The sequence below is a fragment of the Lepisma saccharinum genome, chromosome 23 (genome assembly GCF_977018435.1).
Source record: "Lepisma saccharinum chromosome 23, izLepSacc3.1, whole genome shotgun sequence".
In the NCBI taxonomy this organism is placed as follows: domain Eukaryota; kingdom Metazoa; phylum Arthropoda; class Insecta; order Zygentoma; family Lepismatidae; genus Lepisma; species Lepisma saccharinum.
The window spans coordinates 21,321,034-21,345,948 of record NC_139251.1 but is presented as its reverse complement, the minus strand read 5'-3'; the positions used below and the strand labels follow the sequence as shown (position 1 = coordinate 21,345,948).

The window sequence follows — 24,915 nt, the reverse complement described above, 5'->3', positions numbered from 1 at the left end:
TTGATTACTTTTGCAACCTCAAAGAATTTAATTGTGAAAAGTACCACTTTTAAACATAAAGATATCCATAAATATACCTGGTCTTCTCCAGATGGTAAAACTCATAATCAGATAGATCATATTCTCATTGATAAGAGAAGACATACTAGTATAATTGACGTTCGTACACATAGAGGAGCGGACTGTGCCAGTGACCATTATTTAGTAATTGCTAAATTAAGAGAAAGACTCTCAGTGTTAAATCATAAGCAACAAAATCTAAAAGTTATAAAATTTGATACAGGAAAGTTTACTGATGAAAGAATTAAGAAAGATTACCAAATTAAACTATCAAATAGATTTGATATTTTGCAGGATTTAAATGATGATGAAAATATAAATGAAGCAGACGTAAATAAGAATTGGGAGCACATACGTAATGCAATAGAATCAGCAGCTAAAGAAAGTATAGGATACCATAAACCGAGAAAAAGTAAGCCATGGTTTGATAATGAATGTAATAATCTAATAGAAATAAGAAATCAGGCTAGACTTAGGTGGTTAAATAACTCTGATGATACAAATCTAAACAATTATAATAGAATAAAGCGAGAAGTTAACCGCACGTTTAGAAGTAAAAAAAGAGATTACTTGAAAAGCAAAATTAACGAAATTGAAACAAACAGCAAAAATAAAAATATCAGAGATTTATATAAAGGTGTAAATGAGTTTAGAAAGGGGTGGCAACCTAAAGTAAACTTGATAAAAGATAAAGACGGTGATTTTCTAGCTGACCCAAGCGATATTCTAAATAGATGGAAGAACTACTTTAATGACCTTTTAAATGTTCATGTAGGAGATAAATCAGAAGTGAATGAAGTACACACAGCAGAACCTTTAGTTCCAGAACCTAACTTGACTGAAGTTAAAGATGCTATTAAAAGGCTAAAGAATAACAAAGCACCTTGCATTGATTTAATACCAGCTGAGTTAATTAAATATGGTGGAAATTCATTAATATGTCAAATTCATAAATTAATTTGTTTAATATGGAATAAAGAAGAAATCCCTCAACAGTGGAAAGAATCCATAATTGTTCCTGTGTTTAAAAAAGGTGATAAAATGAACTGCAATAATTACCGTGGAATTTCTCTACTCTCAACAACATATAAAATATTATCTAACATTATTTTAACAAGACTAACCCCATATGCTAATGAAATTATAGGTGATTATCAATGTGGATTTAAACGTAACAGATCAAATTTTTCACATCAGACAGACACTTGAAAAAAAGTGGGAATATAATCAAAATGTCCATCAGCTATTTATTGATTTCAAAAAAGCATATGATTCAGTCAAAAGAGATAAATTATATAATATATTAGTAGAGTTTGGAATACCTAAGAAACTTGTTAGTATGATAAAAATATGCACCAGTGAAACAGAAAGTAAAATTCGTGTGGGTATTAATATGTCTGACAAATTTACAATTCATGATGGGTTAAAACAAGGAGATGCATTATCTCCATTGCTCTTTAATTTTGCCTTAGAATATGCTGTTAGGAAGGTAAAAGAAACTAAAGAAGGACTAAAATTAAATGGTGTGACTCAATTGTTAGCATATGCAGATGATGTAGACTTACTGGGGGATGATGTGAATACAATTAAGAATAATGCTAAAATATTTTTCAAAACTGCTAAAGAGATAGGTTTGGAAGTTAACAAAGAGAAAACTAAATATATGCTTACAGGCCGAAACCAAGTGTTAGGTAATAATCAAAATCTAATTATTGATAACAACTCGTTTGAACCAGTTTCCAAATTCAAATACTTAGGAGTAATATTAACAAATGAAAATTATATTAAAGAGGAAATAAAAAGTAGACTTAATTCAGGAAATGCATGTTACTTCTCTCTTCATAAGCTTTTGTCTTCTCGTTTAATATCTAAGAAACTAAAAGTTAAAATATACAAAACAGTAATTTTGCCTGTAGTATTATATGGATGTGAAACTTGGTCCCTTACACTGAAAGAGGAACATAAATTGAGAGTATTTGAAAATAAGATCCTTAGGAAAATCTTTGGACCTAAAAGGGATGAGGAGACAGGTGAATGGAGAAGGTTACATAATTTAGAACTACATAATTTGTATTCATGTCCAGATATTATTAGAATAATTAAATCAAGAAGACTTAGGTGGGCAGGCCATGTGGCACGAATGGGAGAGGAAAGAGGAGTTTACAGGATTCTTGTTGGGAAACCTGATGGTAAGAGACCTGTAGGGAGGCCAAGACGAAGATGGAGGGACAACGTTGAGATGGACCTAAGGGAAATCGGTAGGGATGGAAAAGAGTATATAGATCTTGCTCAAGATAGGGAAAGATGGAAGGCCTGTGTTGCTGCAGCCATGAACCTTCGGGTTTAAGAAGGCTAGAGAGTTAGTTAGTTAGTTATCAATGATTCTAGATTCGGACGGGGATCCGAGATTCCAGATTCGGACGGGGGTTCCGAGATTCCAGATTCGGACGGGGGTTCCGAGATTCCAGATTCGGACGGGGGATCCGAGATTCCAGATTCGGACGGGGTATCCGGGATTCCAGATTCGGACGGGGTATCCGGGATTCCAGATTCGGACGGGGGATCCGAGATTCCAGATTCGGACGGGGGATCCGAGATTCCAGATTCGGACGGGGGATCCGAGATTCCAGATTCGGACGGGGGATTCGAGATTCTATATTCGGACGGGGGGGTCAGAGATTCAATATTCTAACGGGGGCGGGTCAGAAATTCAATATTTGGGGGTCCGAGATTCAAGATTCAAATGAGTGATCCAAGATTTTAAATTCGAGCGAGGTATCAGTGATTCTAGATTCGAGCCGGGGATCCGAGATTCTAGTTTCGGATGGGGATCCAGGATTCTAGATTCGGAAGGGGGATCCGGGAATCTATATTCGGACGGTAGATCCTGGATTTAGATATCTCTATTTTAATTGTGCATCGCTTTCCTATCCATGTATATCGTGATAATGAGGATGGGTGATTTCACGGAATACTTTACCTGGTACCAAATTGCACTAACCGCTGCAGAACTGATGCAGTAATCAAAACCTGATTGTGGATAATAGTTCATCTGGAAACGCGACATAGACACAAATCCAAATGAACCTCTGTATCTTTAGTTGCATCAATCGACGCCTGAAACAAGGTCTCATATTATGGCGCTGGCATCCCCGATAGCGTAGTGGTAACGTTGCCGCCTTGTAATCAACTGGTCTCGGGTTCGTTACCCGATGTAGGGTCATAGTAGTTCGGACCCCACTTTAAAATGTAGGTTGAGTCCCAATTAGGTTATCTGTGCATAAAAGCGGTAAAAAGCCAGACATACTATGGTGCCTTGAGAGCAGTTCCAACGTGTTTACACCCTTACGGAAAATTAAGATGGAAATAGACGTCCACTCATTTTACCCAAGGAACAGCGGGCACACCTTTGTATCCCCAGGCTGAATGCATCATAGCGAAGGGAGCGTACCTTATACATCATCACCCTTTTTAAGATGTTTATTTTTTTGGTTGTTGTTTATAAAGGAGATTTCCTTGTTATTAGCTGCGTGTCTGTGTCCTTGTCTCGACACAGATACAGACGTCGCTTCCTTGTTAATTGAACAGAGAGCGTTCCGTGCCACGTCTACGAGGAATTCTCTTTCGGCCGTCAGGTACCACACGGCAGCAATGGTAATCAGTAGCATTTCCCTCCCACAAACTAAGAATTTCCCTTTTCTTAGGAAAAATTCCCTCACTTAGCTACACATTTATTATTGATTATAATAATATTTAAGATGGATTGAAACGAAAAAGTGCAGATATAGTTAAAATAAGGCTACCTTGTCGGTTTTTATCCATAATGCACCTCTAAATGCAGATGGATGTACTGCATAAATGGAGGTTATCAGTTTTCGCTGAAATTTCCTTTTCTTAAAAAATCCCTCGCTTGAGTAGGCTTTTATTATTTATTATGCAGGCCTAATATTGAAATCAAAAAATTCATTTTCGGTTAAAATACATTGCCGGATTTTACCCATAATGCACCTCTAAATAAGAATTATTTTCACTGGAATACTACAGTTTCAGGAACTTGAATCAATTGTCGTAATCGGTTTTCGTAGAATTTCCCTCCCAAAGCAAAAAATATTTGCTTCTCACAGAAATTACTTAGTGTTATTAAGCAAATACTTTATTAATGATTTTTATAATACAATTTAATTATTAAAATGGGTTCAAAAAGTAAATATGTGTTATTCACATACCACTTAGTGATCGGGCCTCTCCGATGGCGTAGTTGGCAATGCTGCTGCCTTGTTCATAGTTCGATCTCCCGGACCCCAGAGTCCCAAACTTGAAGTTTTAAGTCCACTGTGTGTACAGATGGGCTAACCGGGACTGGATCTACAGTTTCAAGTGGGAACAGAACCACTATGTGCCTCCATCGGGCATCGAACCCGGTACCCCATGATTACAAGGCGACCACGTTACCACTACGCCATCGGGGAGGCCCTCTTATGGGATTACGCATTCTCTCAAAATTGATCTTTTGAACCAGAGTTCAATGAAATGAGATATTGGGGAGCAATCACCAATCGGAGACAATTATAAATTCTCTTCAGATTGTCTCTGCCCAACCTCCGTGGTTAGCACAGCGCGCTACGACGCCAGGGATCCCGGGTTCGAATCCCAGCCTGAATATGGGTGTTCTTTGTGAGTATCCCTTCATCATCACTCATCATCTTCGTGATTAGCGAAAAGTGGCAGAAAGGCAAAGTAAAATAAACCAAATCAACCAATCAATCTTCAGATTCTCACTTTAGGAGCAGTAAGTAGGGTATAGGGCTGGGGAGACAAACTGAAAGAAATAGCCTGTCAAAATGCTTACGTAATATTCCAGTCGCTTTTACCTACATTTGGCCAACCTTTAAGAAAATCTCCCTTTTCCCTTCGCAGAGGGAAATTTCCCACCAATTACCGTCACTGCCCCACGGCCACTGTGGCCTGTGAGAAAGAGAGGACGTGAAGGGGAAAGGCATTTGAAAGTCGAACCCATTCCGGGTTACGGAAAACCAAGCTGCCGGTCGGTGGAGACCTCTGGCGAGGTGCCCTTCATGTTCCTGCGGGCGACCCACCTGTTTTCTCGGCTCTGTTGGAACGCATCAGGTTCAGCATATGTGATGTGTACCATCAATACCTTCTTATATAACTAGGCCTGTGCAGACAGTTTGTTTACATGCAACGTCGTCATTGGCAGACCATGGATAGCCAAACGAAATCAGCATCGCTATATCATCACATTATAATACACTTTATCCACACGTACAGTGGGATGCATAAGTATTGCCAAGCAATTTGTCTACCACTATGTTTATTCTTTGTTTTACGCACATAACCGAAACAAAACGCGTACGTAAAAATCCATTCCTTAATGGCTTCTGCTGTACTGGAAATTGCAATAAATAAATAAATAAATAAATAAAAAACACATAGGATATGTACAAGAGAAAACCAATTAAAATAGTCACGGACAATTTGCGTAGCAATACTTGTGCATCTCATTGTACTAGTGGACCTGTAAGGGGCTGACCTGAGAAGGCACCCAAAGCCAATCTCTCTTCCAGTGGCGTGGTGGCCACTTTACAGTCTCAGATTTTTAACTAATCCTCTGAGACCGTATAGTTTCAGTTCTTATTAAGGAATCTGACTGTATTACTTTTAAAAATTGATTGAGGAAATTTTTAAAACTTATTTTATTTTCTTGTCAGAGCCCTGCCGTCAAGTTAAGGAAAGGTTATGTTTCCGTATTGTGTGACGGGCAAAAATAGCCTATGTGCTGATGCACCCATGCGCCACAAAAACAATGCAACGTGCCACCAAAATCGCAACTCCAGGGTATGGAGTCACGAATTGCCAACACACAGCTCCTTGCTCCGGCTAGTCAGTTGGAAGCACGAGTTCTCACCCAGGGATCGGGATTAAGGCGATCCCCAATCTACCAGGAAGGAAACCATCGAGCAGCACATCACGTCAAATAAAATCAAATGTTATAATAAAAATGTCCAAAAACTTTAATCAAGAATCGCACGCGTACATACTTATTTGCACAAGCCAAAAATATAATGTGTTGGGTCCTGCTCTCTTGTAGACAGTGATGAGTAACTTATTCATCACGACCGAATCCGTGCACCGCCCTGCCACCTCAGGTGCGAGGCACAGCTTAACAGATTCTTTCTTACAATGCTACAAACTCATACCATAAAAATAACACAAGAGAAACTTATAATTTATATGACATTTCAATGCTAATTAGCGATAGTAAGCTTTGGTTATGGTTGGCAACAATTAAGAATGCCAACGTGGAACTTTTGACGTCGCCATATACACGTAGCGTCATTCCCCACTCCTAAAATAAACAGCCAATACGAGAACGATATATTATTGAAAGCGAGAGAGAATTGCTATGCTTTTATGTTACAATATTAAACTTTGTAGAAATAAAGAAACTGATTTTATAAAATCATTCATATTTGCCCTTGCACATAAAGTGATTAAATAAAGATTTAGTTTATGTATATTTATAGCGATATAAAAATCAATCATCCACACGCACTAGCCATACTCTGCTTCAAATTGTCAGTTTTCCGCCCATTCAACATGCATTTTCGACTGTGATGCTGATATCGTATTGTGATTCGTGGCCTATCAATGGTGACGTTGCATCTAAGAGTCTGCACAGGCCAGTTATACGTATAACAAGGAGGTATTGGTGCTACCAGAATGTTTGAGTAACATCCGCACAATCCAGAAAATAACACCGCTAAAACTAAGTGTTTCTTTGTATAATTATGTTTGAGACCTAATACAATGAAGAGTTACCAAGTACTAACATGAAATATTCACAGTACTTTTTAGCATTTGTTGTGTAAAGGAGGGTTAATTATTTCCACTTACAAGAAGGCAACAATTAAATTGAGATCATACGGCTTTTAATTGACCGAACTTGTTAAAATGTATGCATACTCCTCCTACTTATAATATGCGTAAAGTATTAATGAGGAACTTCATTTTCCATCAACTGGACATAAAATTATTTTTGTTATTCAATAAATATTCAATTTTTATACATTGACATTAATCTCCTTGGCAGGAAAGTTGTTTTTGTACATATTTTAGCGATTCTAACTACACTTAAGCTACATAATGAATACATGTTGTTATAAATGTTCTTATACCACCTTTTTACATGTTCATATATTAGCAATAATAATATTGATTAATTCACCAATTTTCGCCTACGTCCGTGGCAGAGTGGTTAGCACTGAGCATTAGAAGAGTGCCTACCAGTTAAGAATGTCAAGAAATCAACAGGTAGGTCAAGAAGTAGTCAAGAAATTATGCTTTTGGTCAAGATTTATTCTATTTTTTACAGTATAGTGAACTTTCAATGTTATATACCTGTATTGAGATTTAATATAAAATTGAATATTTGGAAATCTAAAATTGTATTGATTTGTTCACTTTGTTTCTTAAGAATTACATTCTCATACGCGTGAAATTTTGTAAAAAATATTAAATAAAATAATGTGGCCATTCCCCAACTAGGATGAAGTCTGAAGAATTGATTTTTACATCGTCTAAATCTCATGTTAAAGTACAGCTTCAGTAGTAATCGTAATTGGCCTTGGTGTAAGGGTTTTTCATTGAATAAAAATATACATTTTCTTAGTTTTGCAACTGTACTTGAGTAGGGGTCGATGAGATAAATGTTAAAAGGTCAAGAAAAAGTGAAGAATTTTGGATTTGTTATTTTAGTAAGACACCCTAAACGACGCCAAGGGCCCTAAGCTCGAATCCCAACCTTGACATGGACGTTCTTTGTGAGTGTCCCTTCATCATATCGTCACTCCTCTTTTTCACGATTAGCCAAAAGTAGCATAAAGCAATCAGTTTAACCATTTTCGTAATAATACAATTATTAATCATATAAAAGTATTAAACATTTATATTATTATTATTATTTGTGAGACACGTTATTCGGACCTATCCCGAAATATATTTCTGGATACGTGCTGGAAGAGAACCCAGTCGGTTGATTACTCAGAAACTACCTAACAGCTCCCACGTCCTCGTTCGCCTGTAAAACAGCTTGTGGAATTTTACAAATCATGTGACAGTTGTTTCCTGCAGAGAAGTTTAATGCTCAACCACGTAGCCTGCAATAGATAAGAAATGGAGACATTTTTATTTTTGCTAACGTTGGAAGATTTTACTGTCATTCTGATAATGTCAGGTTTAGCTTATTCGCCTTCTTTGTAAGTTAACTGTTATCGACAGTATAGGAAGGTGTTACACGTTGTCCTACTACCGCTTAGAAAGGATGACTGACCTTGGTTTAAATCCAACTTCAGATCAATACAAGTAACATGGGTGATAACGGCTATTTCGCTGTTCCTGAGCCAAGTCCGTATTTCTCGATAGGATTAATCAGGGTTTCGGTACTGTCATGTCCGACTCCTGTAGCTCTCGCCACGAAAACAGTCTAGTCAAGGTTGGAGCTTCCCCTTGCCTCCTTCATATCCCTGGTCCTGCAGGGATGCGACACTTCTTCTAAGCTGCTCAGCAAACTCTTCGCGTGTGGTACAGTCAACAGCAAAGATAATAGTAGGCAAATTGTCCATCGCTATATTCATTACTTTTTCTTCTACGTACATCCTGTATTGTTTAAAGGAATGGAATTCTGTTGATTCTAAGCAGGTAGTGTCCTCTGCATATCAATGTTTTTTTTTTTTAAATTTCAATTCATTATCTTCACATTGTGTAAAACAGACCAAATGAAAATGGTCATGGACAATTCGCCTGCTGTTTCTTTTGCCGTTGGGTGTACGTATGCGGTTGATTTCGTCGGTTGAAATTGTTGCTTATTGGCAACACTGTAGGTGGGTGGCGTGACCTTGACTAGACGGACTGTTTTCGTGGCGAGAGCTTTAACTGGATCGATGCTTTGGCGAGTCCGGGGATAATTATGGGGATGCGTATGTGGATCAACATGAGGGCAGCACGCGGGGGGATGCTTCATAAAAATCTTATTTAATTAGGGGATAGAAGCCCCTTGCCCCTCCACTTCGAGCACTGATCATCTGAAAATATGCATTTCCATTTTAGCTGAGGAGAAAGTGAAAAATTAACGATAATTTGTGAAGCGGTTACCCAGTACGGCAGGAACATTTGTGATTTGGTTGGGGAAGGGGTGCAAAGTTCAACCTCAGCCGACTTCCGTAGTAGAGTGGTTAGCACAGCGCTCTATGACGCCAGGGGTCCTGGATTCGAATCCTGGCATGGGTGTTCATATCTCTCTCTCGTATAAGAAATGTTGTTTGACTATGGGTGTTTGTGTGTGAACCCATTTAATTTTAGAACAGGCCATTTGCATGACCACATACTGCCAATAGAAAAGGTATTCACAAAATATTTTTTAATGAGAAAATTATGTTCTATTATCAAGATAGTTTTAACAAGTGTTAAAAAAACGGTACAATTCAAGAACAGATAAGCTCTAGCCTTCGTCATCTTTTTGCACTCTTTTTTTTTAAACAGGTTTACACAAAGTTTTCCAAGAGTACAGATCAAGTGAGGTAGTTAACTATCAAATAAAAATTATGGATACTCGAGTTATGGACTCCAATTAAAAATTAACCAGAATACCTACATAAAAACTAATTACATAGCCATTTTCTTTAAGAATATGCCTTTTATTTTTTATCGTCGAGAGAACAAAAAAGTACCTCTTTTTCGAGTTCTGCAAACGACCGATCTCTTTGAAATTCTATAAATAAAAAACAGGTGGCCCGATCGTAATGAAAACAGTACAAGCAGAAAGGTTTTTAATAGAATTCTTAATTTTCATATTTTTAAAATTGGTAAAAAAAAAAACATTCTTATAAATTTTGTGAAATCTTTTCTTGGTATTGGGTAGTGCTACAAATAAAATATTGGTCTTGTTTTGCATCTGTTTTTAAAATCCATTATTATTCATTGTCAATTCCCATTGCGAAACGGACTTTATAGTGTTTTTATTAAACGGAGTAAAGATATATAAACTAGCGCCACTGCCTCCACGCCAGGGTTTCAAATGACCTGGTGGGCCCTTATATTGCGTCTGCCAAATTATTTGAAGGGTGTACAGTCACGGACACATCTGATTTGTAACAATTCTATTGAACGTCAATCAAATTGTTGCAACGCAGAAATATCCGTGACTGTACAGTCAACGGCAAAGATAATGGTAGGCAAATTGTTCACCGATATTTTCATTACTTTTTTATTCTACATCCTGTGTTATTTTAAGGAATGAAACTATGTTGGTTCGAAGCACGCATTGTTCTCTGCTTATTGACGTCATTATTTCAATTCATTGTCATCACATTGTGTAATTCAGACCGAATGAAAACGTTGGACAATTCTCCTACTGTTTCTTTGTACGCCTTGTACACCCAACGGCAAAAGAAACAGTGGGCGAATTGTCCCATCAACATTTTCATTCGGTCTCTATTACACAGTGTGATAATGAATTGAAATAATGACGCCAATAAGCAGAGAACAATGCGTGTTTCGAACCAACATAGTTTCATTCCTTGAAACAACACAGGATATAGAATAAAGAAGTAACGGCAATGTAGCGGTGGACAATTTGCCTACCATTATCTTTGCCGTTGACTGCACCTCACGTTCCTGTTCCGCTGCTGTTACCTGCAAAAGTGTTTCTGTCATTACTGGAATCCCTATACAAACTGTATGAAATGCACATTTGACCGAAGTTCGTTTAATTACCAAGCTGTGTTGTTCGTTGAGGTAAGAGTGAGGGGGCAGCTTTCCCCCATCCCCCTGGCTACTGACGCACACGCAAATTGCCAATCATAATGTCCATTATTACATCTTCGTGGGCGACTGTTCCACGCCTACATACCGTTTAATAAAGTTACAAGACAAATATGTCCCCTCTTGTTTGTGAAATCTCATTGAAATGCCAACGTGTCGTTGCATTGTCTCCTCCCACAATCTCGCTCTCTCGTTTGGGATAACCGTTAACACGGTGTACACGACTGTTATACGCTTCGCAGCCCTTACGCACCTTGTACGTGCGTCATTTACTCCCGCGCCTACGAGCAGTGGAACCCCCCTCGCGATCAGGGACGTAAGATTGATATCATGGTAATGAAGAGCCGCCTACGAGCAACGAATTCAATAGGAGTATTAATCAAGGCGACCCACCTATTATGCGACTGATGCAAACAATAGTTTAATCAGGTGCTAGTAGCGATGACCTTTGTGTGCGTCTGGCGTTCTATTTGTAAAATTTTGTTTCTTTCAGCACGGGAGCATATTGTGAGTTTGCCATGGGAATTGCTCTACTGAGACCAAATGCGGGTCAAGATAAATAAAATCACCCAGACGAGATAGATTTTTCACACTACCCTACTTTTCTCCCTGCCACCTCCCCACTCATCATCTTGCTCCAATAATAATAATAATAACATGACCATGTTATATGTTTACGGTTTTAATGTTTTTTAAACACTTTGTGTTTCTGTTAGGTAAAAAAATTTAAAATAAGGTAAAGTGCCCCCCTGTGCTATGCACCATGCCATGAAGGCGTATAGGGGGTTAGGGCCCCACACATTCTTGATAACGGCCGAAGGTGGGGGTGATGTGATCAGCAACACGCCCCTGACCGCCTTTACTCCCCGGAGTTTCCTCCATGTACCCACTTTATACGACACTGGGTGCGCGCCGGAGCCGCTTGAACAGACGCCCTAACGGCTGAGCTACCGCGGCATGTTACTGTTAGGTACTGTTTTAAATAATACATGCATAATTATATCAAAATAACGGTAATCTCTTAGCTTAATTTCTACATGATTTTGCAATCAATATACTTATGCAGCAACAGCAGCAACTTCAATTAATTAATTATTGTTTACACAAATTCAACTTTCGTTAAACTCAAACCATCCTTATGCGATCAAGAAAAAGATTTTGGCGCTACTGAAGGGGGCCCTGGGCAGTAGTCGCCTGGGTCACCCGGTCCTAAGCCGACCCTGACTGAGAGCACCATTGAAAAATCTTAGACAAGAATGTTACCAGGTCCTCTAACGTTATCCAGTACAGTTCGCGCCACTGAATGGTCTGTCGTATGCTGTTCGTTGTTGCCAAACTTATAATTCGTGCAAACATGGTGACTGGTTTTGATTTGTTGTTGATTTCCTTTTATTCCACTTCGCTTTTCTGCCACGTTTTGCTAACTGCGGCGATGAGGATAAAATTGATGGGACACTCGCAAAGAACACCCATTCCCAGGCCGGGATTCTAACTCGACTCCTGGCGTCTTAGCGGGCTGCACTAACCAACGCCACAGGCCGGCAAGAATCCTTCTGAACGAGCTGAAGTGCAAATTCTTTTTCTCTCGCCACTGTACTAGGTAGGAAAACTATCATGTAATTACCGCCACAATTCTTCATTTACCTTGCATAGTTTGGTTTTGCGATAACATAAATGCTCCCCTTTAAGGACGAGACATGTGGCACCAAGGCATTTTCCTTTCTCATTGAGTCCCGTACCAGTAGACGGGCATTCAACGTTGAAAATTCTAGCACATTAGATTGAAAGTCATATTTTTTCAACATTGAAAGCCATATTTTTTCAACTTTCCCCTCTTTCCATTGTTTACCATCTGCACCAATATCGGAGTTGCCCTGTGGTCTCGGACCTTCGGATCTGGTCTCGGTTTCGTCTGGAAGGATCTGGTCTCTTGTTTCGTCTGGAAGGATCTGGTCTCTGTTTCATCTGGCAGGATCTGGTCTGTGTTCCATCTGGAAGGATCTGGTTTCTTGTTTCGTCTGCAAGGATCTGGTCTCTGTTTCATCTGCAAGGATCTGGTCTCTGTTTCATCTGGAAGGAACTGGTCTCTGTTTCATCTGGAAGGATCTGGTCTCTGTTTCATCTGGAAGGATCTGGTCTCTTGTTTCGTCTGCAAGGATCTGGTCTCTGTTTCGTCTGGAAGGATCTGGTCTCTGTTTCGTCTGCAAGGATCTGGTCTCTGTTTCATCTGGAAGGATATGATCTCGATTTTTATAGGGTTACCAGACGTCCGGTTTTTCCCGCACATGTCCTACATTTTAGCCTTATGTCCGACGTCCGGGAGGAATTTGAAAAATATCATAAATGTGTACATTTTGAGGGTCACATAATATTAATTAGGAAAATACGTGTTTCAGTTGAACCAAGAGAAATCATGGAAGTTGCAAGTCTACGCTCCCAAACTCACTAGTGAAATTTATTTTGATTCAGTCATTGCCCAAAAGGAAAATAAAAAAAGTTTATTTTAGAAGAACAACGGAAGCAATTAATGAACAAAGTTTTGGAGCCACATTCTGATGACGTCACTGTTCAGTTCCTTAGTGGAATTTCTTGTCCTGGGGGTTTATACTGATGGAACAAAGTGTTTCCCATTCTTATTCAATATTTTGATTGTAAAGCAGGGAGTATAGAGAACAAAGTATTGAAATAAGAATTACCGGAGATGAAACTTCTGGAACCATTTCAAATTACAGTAATTGCTGAATATATGTTTGCCATTACATGTCATAATGCAAATGTTGAGAGAGTGCTTTCATTACCACCAGCATGAGATTCATACTTTTTTTTTTGTAAATTATGTAAAAAGTTTGATACTGGTTCCTATAATTTCAAAGAATTTGACTGTCCAGTCTCTCATAAATATATTTTGACTTAAACTGACATTTTGAGAAAAATTGGCTCATCTGATAAGTACCAGTAAAATTAGTAGTAAGAGGTGCATTGTTTAGTATGATTACAAGTTTGGAATTATTTTTTTCAACTGAATTCAATTTAAATTACTTTCTAATATATTCTACAAATATGTATTATTTATTGCGAATGTTTTGTGTCCTACATTTTCACTTGAAGTCCTGCATTTTGGGACATTATGTTCTACTTTTTCCTTGTAGCGATCTGGTAATCCTAGATTTTTACAATCTTGGCTCGGTCCCTGTACCATCCCTACTGACAATTCCGTTTACTTCGCTGCCTTTCTTGCTTGGATTGATATTGCAATTTCGAGCAGAGACACGTTATGTAACAATTACACAAAGAAACCTGGCCAAGCCTCGTCGAAGGGGAGGGGGGGGAGGGACTAATTGCCTTCCTTGATCTGACCAGACTTTGATAACTTTCTCTCTACACGGGAAGCGTAATCGTTCCGTGACCGTTGCGAATTTTACTTGCCCAATCGTTACACGGGTCAATGATACTCTCTGAGTCACGTATATAAAGTTTAAATTGAGATGTTTTCGTGATTTTGGTCCCGCTTGAAAGTGCTGATACGAAGCGATAACGTGCACCGACAAGCCGGATCGCCAGGGCCATTGCGGTCTGATTTATTCCCTTTTCACCAACACGAAATCAAACATCTAAACCAAAGCCAACCCTCACGCCAAGTTACGGGAATTGACGAGGATTTATTTCAGAACTTTTTTTCTTTCTTTCTTGAAGTGCTAAGTAATAATGTTGCATGATCGGAACGGTCGTGCAGCTTTAATGTTCATGTTCGTTTGAATTGCTGGAGTTTTGAGAGAGAAGTGTTTGTAAAAGTTCAATGTTAGACGTTTCCTTCTAGTCTACCTGTTACCGACCACAGCATTCATTGGTTTTGTTAATGTGATTTCGATCGGGAGGTCAGCGACCATCAAAAAACATATTTTATGGCTTTATCCACTATTGGTAGGGGCAAACAACACTTTCTCAGGGACGTCAATGCTTTATTTTACATTACTTGGAAAGGGAAGAACATTTATTTTATTTTCCTCGTAAAACGGTACAATGAACAGGATGAAAATTTGACCAGTTCTTTCCTTTTGATGGGTGTGTGTCCATTTTCTCCCCCCTAAATACATCTATGGTCTAGTAAGAAGTTATTTTTATTTCTTTGATCACCTTCTGGGTAGCACAAAATAATCCAGACACCTGTCCACCATTTTAAGGGAAACCGTAATTCCCGTTTTGCCTTTCGGTTATCGTTTTCAACTTGGTTAGAGTTTAAATTCATTTGTTTCTTCTAAAAGCACGCTTCAGTATTCATATTGACAAGAAGTTCTGGCTGGAAATTTAAACAATATGTACAATCTAAATTTAAAGTATAGCAAATTCCATGAGACAGTATCGAATTCGAGAAATACTAGCACTTTTGTACTTTGCAAATTTTATGTGATACACCAGTTCATGTTGGAAAGAGAGAACTCGACATCTGAAACATAAAATTGGTAATATAGTGACAAATGTTTTTTTTTTTTAAAATATATCTGTGTGTGTGAGAGACTAAACCGAGACCAGATCCTTCCAGATGTGGTTATTAGAGACAATTGATAATGGGAGGGAATAACTTTCATGCTCATCCATAACATTTTGTGCATGAAAATACTCATGGACGTCCGCAGGATTTTTTCCAGGGAGGGGCAAGGATGGTATTTTTTCCAGGGGGCAAACAAGGCAAATTTTTCTCAATAATAGTGTTGTTCCCTCAAAAAACATTGCTTAAATTTGAATTTATCATATTCATGCAATAATTAACCCATATTATTGTGGCTGGAATGAAATTATATGTGAAAAATATATAATTTTTGGTTGACTTTCATTTTCCAGGGAGCCGCCCCCGCCCCCCCCCCCTACCGGACGCCCGTGAAAGTACTGATATTTATTGTTCTTCTTCTTAAAATATTGTCTTTGTTATGGAATCATTTAAACATTTTCTTGGTAGGCAAGGCTTAGCATTAAGAGGCCATAGTGCGGGAAAAGTGGCAACCCCCCCCCCCCCCAAGACCTTCCTAATTGCTACCAGACAAGCCAGGTAGTGGTAAAAATCAAGAGAGACTACTCGATGCGAAGATATTTTTTCAGTATAGTTGTATGAATTTCAGTGTATTGTCACCAAGCCAGTAATGATGGCAATTTCTGTCTTTACCATACATAAGATAGCTGTACATGTTTTATGTCTTTTTACATTTTATTTATTTATATATGTTTTCTGTTCTTGTCCAAAGGGTCTAGTGGTGTAGAACAAGGAACTCACCCCTCAGCCAAATCGGACTTGCCACCAGGAGTGGCAGACAACATGCCAGTGGAGGAGGATGATCTGTCGGGCTCCGATGGAGAAGTCAGTAAGATAGATTTTACAGGTAAGGCGTTACTACTGTAAAAGAAAGAACCTAACTGTCCATGTGTGGACATACATTTAGAAAGTATTTTAGTATTCATGGATCCATGGAATTACAGTCAGTCTATGGGGTTTAATAGGGATATCTGACAGCATGCTATTGTGGCACAATACCAGTGTGAGTTAGATTGTTATCTTGCTTCTTGAAACTAACATTTACCGTAAGGTGTACATTTATTTCAATTCTTTCAAAATCTGTAAAAAGAAACAAGCAAGTCCTAGGTATGTACGAGGGATGATGAAATGAAAAGAATACAAAGCCTACAAATTCCAGTAGGTATTTATTAGAAGAATACAAACGGATTCACGTGAAAGGACACTTCATACACTACTTCTCATCATAGTCCCTCCCCGGTTCAGGCATTTATCCCAGCGCTACATATAGAACTCTGGGTCCTGCAGTCGGAGCCCCACCCTTGCTTCGTGCTGGACGTCGATCATCCAAGTGAAACCGGCATCCTCTGAGATGCTTCTTCAAAGGAGCGAAGAGATGGTAATTGCTCGGAGCCAGCTCTGGGAAGTATGCTGGATGATGGAGCACATGCCACCCAAAACCCACCAGGCCAGGATGTAAGGGTTGGACTCCGACAACAGGACAATGAGTTCTATCGGACAGGCATCATGAACCTCGTGTAGAGCTGTAATAAATGCCTGAACCATGAGGGACTATGTTGAGAAGTAGTTTATGAAGTGTCCTTTCATGTGAGTTTGCCTGTATTCGTATAATAAATACCTTTGTATTCTTCTTTTCCGGACATCCATAGTACTTTTCCTCATATTGTAGTTGTCAGTGAATCTACAGGAAAATTCGTGCTCTTCAACTTAAAGTTTCCTCTTATCTGAGTAATGTTCTTTCTGTTCATGCACTTTGTTATATAAATAACATGTTCCAAGAGTATTTAAAATAGTAATACTTCCATAATCATCCATTCAAAATTCCAGCCTCCGGGCTGCATAAATCTCCATTTTGGTACCTCATGCTTAGTGAAGAACTGTACTCCTCTTCCTGAACACAGCCTAATTCCAAAGTAATTGTTCTCAATATTCACAAGCTAGGGCAAAATCAATAAAGATATTGTAGTCTGATGACTGTAACAATTACTTTTCTCTGGTGCTCTGCTAACATCACTGTTTGAACTGTCATAATGATATTACTTTAAAAAAAATAAAAATAAAATAAAAACATTAATCAGATATTAGAAAATGTTGATCAGTGTATGTTAGTTCTAGACTAAATAATTTGTTATTGTAACTATAACTACACCATGGGAACACTGCCCTTCTGCCTGTTAGAGCATATTCATGACTGCTCTATATAACTGAATTTGTTGTGTTGCTTCTATTTAAAATTTGTACTATTATTGTGCCCTGTGGTTTACAACATAACTTTAATTCACATAGATGATATGGGAGATATGTTCTTGACCAGATCTTCATAATTGTATAGTACTGTTATTTTTCAATGAAAGTTTAAATATTTGAATTTTACTTTGGGTATTGATGAATCAATTATCATTTATATTTTTCTGTAAATTATTATGACAATTTTTGTACTGTGAAATTGTTCAGGCAATTAATTATTTGAAGGTTCTTCTGGACATTTGACTGTGGCCAGGAACTGTATCTTTGTATCTTTTCGAGGAACTGCTAGAATATACTGAATTCTGAAAAATTACGTCTGCTTAGAATTCCTTCTAAGAGCGTTCATATGAATCTCGGTTTGCTTTCACTGTTTCGTGGCTACATAAGCCTATATTCCATCACAAAGATCTACACAACAGCAAAGGCAAGCCTCAGGAAAATTCACTTGAATGCTCTAGACTAGAGGAATTCTAAGCAGATGTAATATATATACAGGGTTATTAAAAAAGAATGGTACAAAAGTAAAGTTAATTTATTTTTAAGTGAAAAGAGATACAAAAGCAATTCTGGTGGGAAAGAAGAAAGGAAGGATGTAAATTTATCTGGGCAATTACAAATGTTGGATATGAGAACCCTTGGTAACACAGCAGATGTCAAAACTATAATCCATTTCTTGCCAGACACGTTCCAACATATCCTCGGTTATCAGCTCCACTGCATGAGAGATGCACTGCTTTAAATTATCCAGGTCCTGTGGTAATGCAGGAACGTACACAGTGTCTTTTCACAAACCCCCCATAAAAAGAAGTCGCATGGACTAAGATCTAGGGATCGTGGAGGCCATGTCAGCATTGCCAAATCTTGATTCTCGGTACGGCCAATCCAATGACCTGGTCTGGTGGCATTGAGGTACGCACGAACAAGGTTTTGGAAGTGGGGAGGAGCACCATCCTGTTGAAAGATGGAATTCGGAATATCTTCCTCCAGTTGTGGCATGAGTCATTCCGGTAACATGTTCAGGTAGGTCTGGCCAGTAGCAGTGACTTCGGCAAAAAAAAAAGAAAGGTCCATACACTTTCCGTCTGCTTATTGCACAAAACACATTCACTTTTGGTGAGTCTCTTTCCTGCTGCACTATGGTATGAAGGTGTTCCGTACCCCAGATTCTAACGTATGGCGATTCACTTTCCCGCTAACATGAAATGTCGCTTCATGACTAAACACTAACCTGTCAGTGAATCCATCCTCTTCTTCAACATGAAATGCAGAAGGTCTGGCGTTTTGGCATATCTGCGTTTTTCAGCACCTGCATGAGTTGCAATTTGTATGGTTTAAAGCATAGACACTTTCTTAGAATACGCCATACAGTGAGTTGTGGCACATTAAGTTCTTTACTCTCTTGGTTTGTCGATTTTCCGGGACTCGTTTGAAAAGCAGCACAAATCCTATCCACTGTCTCCCTCGATGATCCTGGTCGACCGGGAATTTTTCTACTGCACAGACATCCAGTTGATTCAAACTTCTGCACCCAGCATATAATGCAGTGTCTATGTGGTGGTCGTTTCTTGAATTTCCATGAAAGTGTCTCTGAACTGTAACAACTGCCCCTGGTCGTGCAAATTCCATTACGCAATATGCTTGCTCTACCTTTGTTGTTACCATTTTAGCTATCAACAACTAGTAGCGGATTTTACGTCAACTACAACAACAGGCTATAAATTTACAACCTTCATTTCTTCTTTCCCACCAGAATTGCTTTTGTATCTCTTTTCACTTAAAAATAAATTAACCTTACTTTTGTACCATTCTTTTTGAATAACGCTGTATATACACCATATTCAGAATTTGGAATATTCTAGTTTTTTTTTCAAAACAGCGGAAATTTCGAAAATGACTTTCCTGGCTACAGCCAAAGGTCCTTCCAAGCCTTAAAATCATTCATTCTTCCAAAACGAGAAAGATTATTAAAGATTTTAAACATATTACAATATTGTATCCAAGCAGAACTGTTCTGCAATTAATTTATTTTCTGCCCTGTTCTTGCCAGGATTTGCAACTGAAAATAAATTTCATTCTTTTCTACATGTAAAATAAAATAATAATGCTACAAAATAATGAGGTTAGGCATTGACATGCACGGTTGTACATTTTGTCTGCGAGTGTATTGTTGACTGGTTATGTTAAGGTGGCAATGATTTCTGTAACTGCATGTGGAAATTGTATTTCAGGTGTGAATTTGCGGACCAAAAAGAAGCGAGTTACAGAAGGGGAGAGAGAGGACTCGCAAGACGGAATGGCTGACAGCGAACAGGATGGTGACCGAGAGCGCCCCATGTCGTGGGAAGGGGAGCTCTCTGATGCTGAGATGAGTCGGCTAGATGAAGCTATTAATAATACTAACGAGCTCAATAATAAGAAGGTAATCGTCTGATTGTTAGGGTTTACACACAGGCACACTATCACACTATGTATATAGGAAAGAAGTTTCTGTGCATTGAATTATTGTTCAAGGCTTTTTGTGTTTGAATGCATGATTTGATGTTAGTGTTTTAACTGCAATTTTCCAAGACTTACTGCAGATAGCAGCGAATTTTATATGTAAGCAGTCATTTTAATGGGAATTCCTCATTATGGGATGCGTCCATTGACTTTGGGAATATTTGGGGGATGCTTGTATGGATGAACATGGAAACGGTGCAGTAGCTGGCGGATGCTTTGTGAAAATTGTCTTAACTGGGAGATAGTAACCTTCCACGTTCCCCCTACTTCAAGATCTGCATACAGTAGTCTTTTTTTGTGTACATCCATATGAAGTTGAGATTATTATTCTAGCTTCTCTTTGAAAACCTAGTACTTCAGGGAATTTTGAAAATGCATCCAAAACTCTGGAAAAGTCAGAAAAAATGGTATATATATATTTTTGTCAGGATTTGCAAATGGAAATAAATTCCACTGTTTTCTTGAACCAGCTTCTTAACAGGAAATATTCTCTTTAAAATTGTTTTTGTAGCTAATTTTTCTAATTTGTTTTGAACAATATTGTGAATAGACTTTTAAAAAATCTTGAATAGTAAGTGTAGTTCAATATTTAAAACTTTGTTTTTAGCATGCTTAAATGTCAAATCATCCAAAATTTTGTGAAAATGTCACCCACCATCCCCAATTTTGATGAAATTCGGTATACTTATAGAACTTTTAATGCTGATTACAAAAATGACAATTTTTTTAGATTGGTCAAGGGGTTCAGAAGTTACACGCTTTTTAAAATCTCCGTGTACACCACTTGCGGCTTCACTTTTAATGAAATGCATTGCGTTATAAATGATGGTAGGTTCTATCATCCCTCAGGTCTGCCGTAGAAACTTCAAATTTCTTTTCTTTTGTTCAAAATAGTGTAAGCTTTCATTTATATAAGGTTTCAGATGAGTGTATCAATATCCATGTATTTTTATTTATAGTTTCATGTATTTTTTTAGAAGAAAAAGTGACTAACTTCAATCTTTCAATCTTTGTAATATTGCATCAAAAGTATATGGGGAAAAAAAGCAAATGCAGCAATTAAATTCTTGCATCTACTTGGTCAATCAACTTTCTACTACTGGCCACAAACTATTCTGTGTCCAATGAACATTAACAACACAAATGGAAGGACATATGTACTTAGTGATAAGTCAAATTCTTTAGTGTGATCAAAATGGTCAAAATATTCTTCTAAAATGTAAACGGCACAATTGTTAGTTCATGAAATTTTGGCAATGCATAGAGTACAATAGTGTAAGTATTATTAGTATTATCTTCATGGGTGTAACTTTGGAACTATATTTGGGTTGAAAGAATTACAAAGTTTTCAATCCCATAAAAATAATGTCCAAGATTATTTGCTAAATACATTTGAAAAATCACAATTATTACTCTTTATTTGTTTGTTCCTCAAGTGCCTGGACGTTCACAATATATATTTAACTGGCAAATATTAATTAATCTATGAATTTTTGAGGGGGCAAATGCTTCCCTTTGCCCCCGCCAGGTTAACCTGTGTTTACCTTCACACATAGTGAACAGAAATTTTGAATATTATACCTTAAAACATATTGTACTTCAGGCTTTGTGCTAAATACATAAGCATTTTTAATAAGATTAACTTTTAATGTCATTTGATGCAAATGATTTTTTTATCACCCTGTCTCTCAACCGCCTATCCCAATTTTTCCATCAGGCATTAGTGCACACTCTGAGCTACCTATATATAAAATTGGGAGGAAATTGAAGGGGGGCATTGCACGAAATTCGCTCTTGAAGTTGGTCATTTATTCTTCTAAAAAATACATGAAACTATACATAAAAATACCTGGATATTGATACATTCGTCTGAAACCTTACACTATTTTGAACAAAAGAAAAGAAACTTGAAGTTTCTACGGCAAACCTGAGTGACAATACCATCATTTATAACTCAATGCGTGTCATTAAAAGTGGAGCCGCAAATGACATAAATGGAGATTTTTAAAAAGTGCGTAACTTCTGAACCCCTTGACTAATTTTTTAAAAAAATGTCATTTTTGTAATCAGCATTAAAAATTCTATAAGTATATATCAAATTTCATCGAGATCGGGGATGGTGGGTGAAATGACCTGGATGAATTGACATGGAATGACCCTTAAGTGTCACAGAATGTCTGGAATATTTTAAATTGCCTGGAAAACCTGGAAATTGTTTGAAGTGAGTGTGGATACGGTTACTGCATGAGAAGATACAGGGTGACCACGAGGAGCATTGCCATTTTGAAAAAGCTAAACATAGTTAATTTTTCAAAAAACAATTTTATTGAACAAATGTAACATGGTTGTGGGGATATGCCATTTACCTTACGTACCAAAAATCACGTCAGAAAGGTGACGTTATCTTCCCTGATGCAGTTTTCAATCCTCGCCTCGAAGCTCCTCCACACTTGCTACAGTGTCTCCATCTCTATGAATCACTGCTTTCAAGTCATCCAAAGCACGGGGTTTGTCTCAATAAATATTGATCCTTCAACAAACCCCACAAAAAGAAGTCACACATGTTGAGGTCAGGGGATCTAGGAGGCCAGGGCACATACATCTCCGAACCTGGAAATCACGCAACCAGGAAACAAGTTCCGCAGCAGGTTCATGGCAGTGTGGGCGGTACCCAATACCAAGGTTAGACTGAAATAGCAATCCCTGGGAAGGTGAATGACCGCACATTCACCCCTCCATCACTCCCCTTCAGCGAGTACCACCAAATCAGAAATGACAATGGTCCTCGTGGTGACCTGGTACTTGTGTTAACCACGTAAAATGTCGTAACCTGTATCCACTTGGAAAAATCCTATAAGCAGTGCTCAAAGTGTGGGGGGAATGGTATACCCCAATGAAGCAAAATTTATGCTGGCATCCCCCTCTTCTCTTATTAACCCATAGGAGCATCCCCCCCCCCTCCCCGTGATTCCCAAGGCTCGAGCAAACTCCCCATCTAGCAATTTCCACTTAAGCAGTGCTTATGACATATGAGAGAGAATTTTCTGAAGCTAGTAATCAGCACATTTTATCAACAATGCACGCGTTTGCAGTAAGTAATGAAGAATCTCAACAAGACGCTGCACATAATTTCTGTTGTTTTCCTGGGATCTGTTTGATTTATTGTCCTCTTCAGCTGCAACCCTTATTCTTTTGTAATGGCATGGCAGTTGATTAACCGATAAAGAGTATTATTATGTATGTAAATCATTGTGTGAAAGAGATCAAATTTTTTCCAAGGCTGAAGAGATCGAGATTAGCATGCTTATTTGCAAACAATGGAACTTCCTTTGGTAGCAAACGCTTGGGGTTGGTTACTTATCATTTGAATGTACGTAGTTGTAATTCTGCATAAGTAGTAGGTAGGAACCTATAGTTGACTGCTGCAGCACCAGCACATGCAGTATAAGTATGAAATAAATGTAATTTTGGTGCCGACCTCCATGGTGGAGTGGTTAGCATTCTACAATGCCAGGTTCGTGGCCTGGACATGGGTGTTCTTTGTGAGTCTCTCCCCATCAATTTCATCATATATCATCACTCCTCCTCATTACCATGATTAGCCAAAAAGTGGCATAAAGTGACATAAAATAACCTAAGTCAGTCAGTTGTCATCTTGGTGATTATTTACAATAACCAGAAGGGAAGGGGGGGGGGGCTTAGTGGGCTTCATGCCCAGTCGTCCATCTGCAAAGGGGCCCCTACTAGTGGAAAATGCTTTTGAAAGATCCAAAAAATGAATGAAGAAAAGATAATTGACATGTAAATATGTATATTAGTAACCAACTGACATAACTTTACATAAAAGTTTTAACTGAAATTGTGTATTACAGGCCTCACAATGTTCTTAACCCTGGACTTCTACTTATATCAATCTGGGTCATTGCATTTTTACAATTCATCTCAGTTACATATTGACAAACTTTCATTCTATTTACATTCTATGCAATATTAAAATTCCAGAAAGAAGCATAAAATTTATTGAAATAATCCTGCCTTGAAGTTTGTGACTCCAATTTTGAAGAGTGTATTCCCTGTATACCTCTTATTGTTAGGGACACTCATTTTATAAAAAAGGCATGTGCGACTTACGTTGTTACAATACAATATAAGTACTTAAAAAAATACTATAAAAATGGTTACTTACGGTTGGTGAGTATATGTTTTATAAAAACCCAACGTTTCGAGATGCAACTGATCACTTCCTCAGGTGCACTTCTTGGCAATCGGAAGACAACGTTGCTTGAGGTGAGGTTTTAACGTGTAATGGGAGACATGTTTTTATGGTCGATCTTAGGTTTGATGTTGAGGCTTGGCAATGTGAGAAAAAAGAAAGAGTTTTTATGCACGCAAAGGGCAGTTTTAACAAATACCTTTTTTTAACCATGATCTTTTACTATCACCTTATTCCTTGTTCTTTTGTGTAAATTGACGTAGACATGAAGTAATTCCGATTGCCAAGAAGTGCACCTGAGGAAGAGACCAGTTGCGTCTCAAAACGTGTTTTCTATAAAACATATACTCACGAACCGTAAGTAATCATTTTTATAGTATTTTTATAAGTACTTATATTGTATTGTTAGGGACACATGGCGAAAGCCAGTCAGGTGAGGCCAGCCAGAAGTAGTAGTGGGCTTTAGTCTTGAAAGCCAAAAAACAGAGGCAATGGGACTCAAAGCACTGACTGTGTGTCTGTCATCCAATTA

General features: G+C 38.1%; 1 protein-coding gene across 3 annotated transcripts in view; it reads left to right on the top strand.

Annotated features, from left to right (window-relative positions):
• Hr39 (Nuclear hormone receptor FTZ-F1 beta) overlaps window positions 1-24,915 on the top strand; it is a 220,871-nt gene that overhangs the window by 163,452 nt on the left and 32,504 nt on the right. For all 3 annotated transcript variants that reach the window (XM_083144545.1, XM_083144546.1, XM_083144547.1), the window contains 2 exons: window positions 16,137-16,271; window positions 19,900-20,090. In XM_083144545.1, coding sequence (XP_083000671.1) covers window positions 16,137-16,271; window positions 19,900-20,090 — 326 coding nt within the window. The remainder of the gene's footprint in view (window positions 1-16,136; window positions 16,272-19,899; window positions 20,091-24,915) is intronic.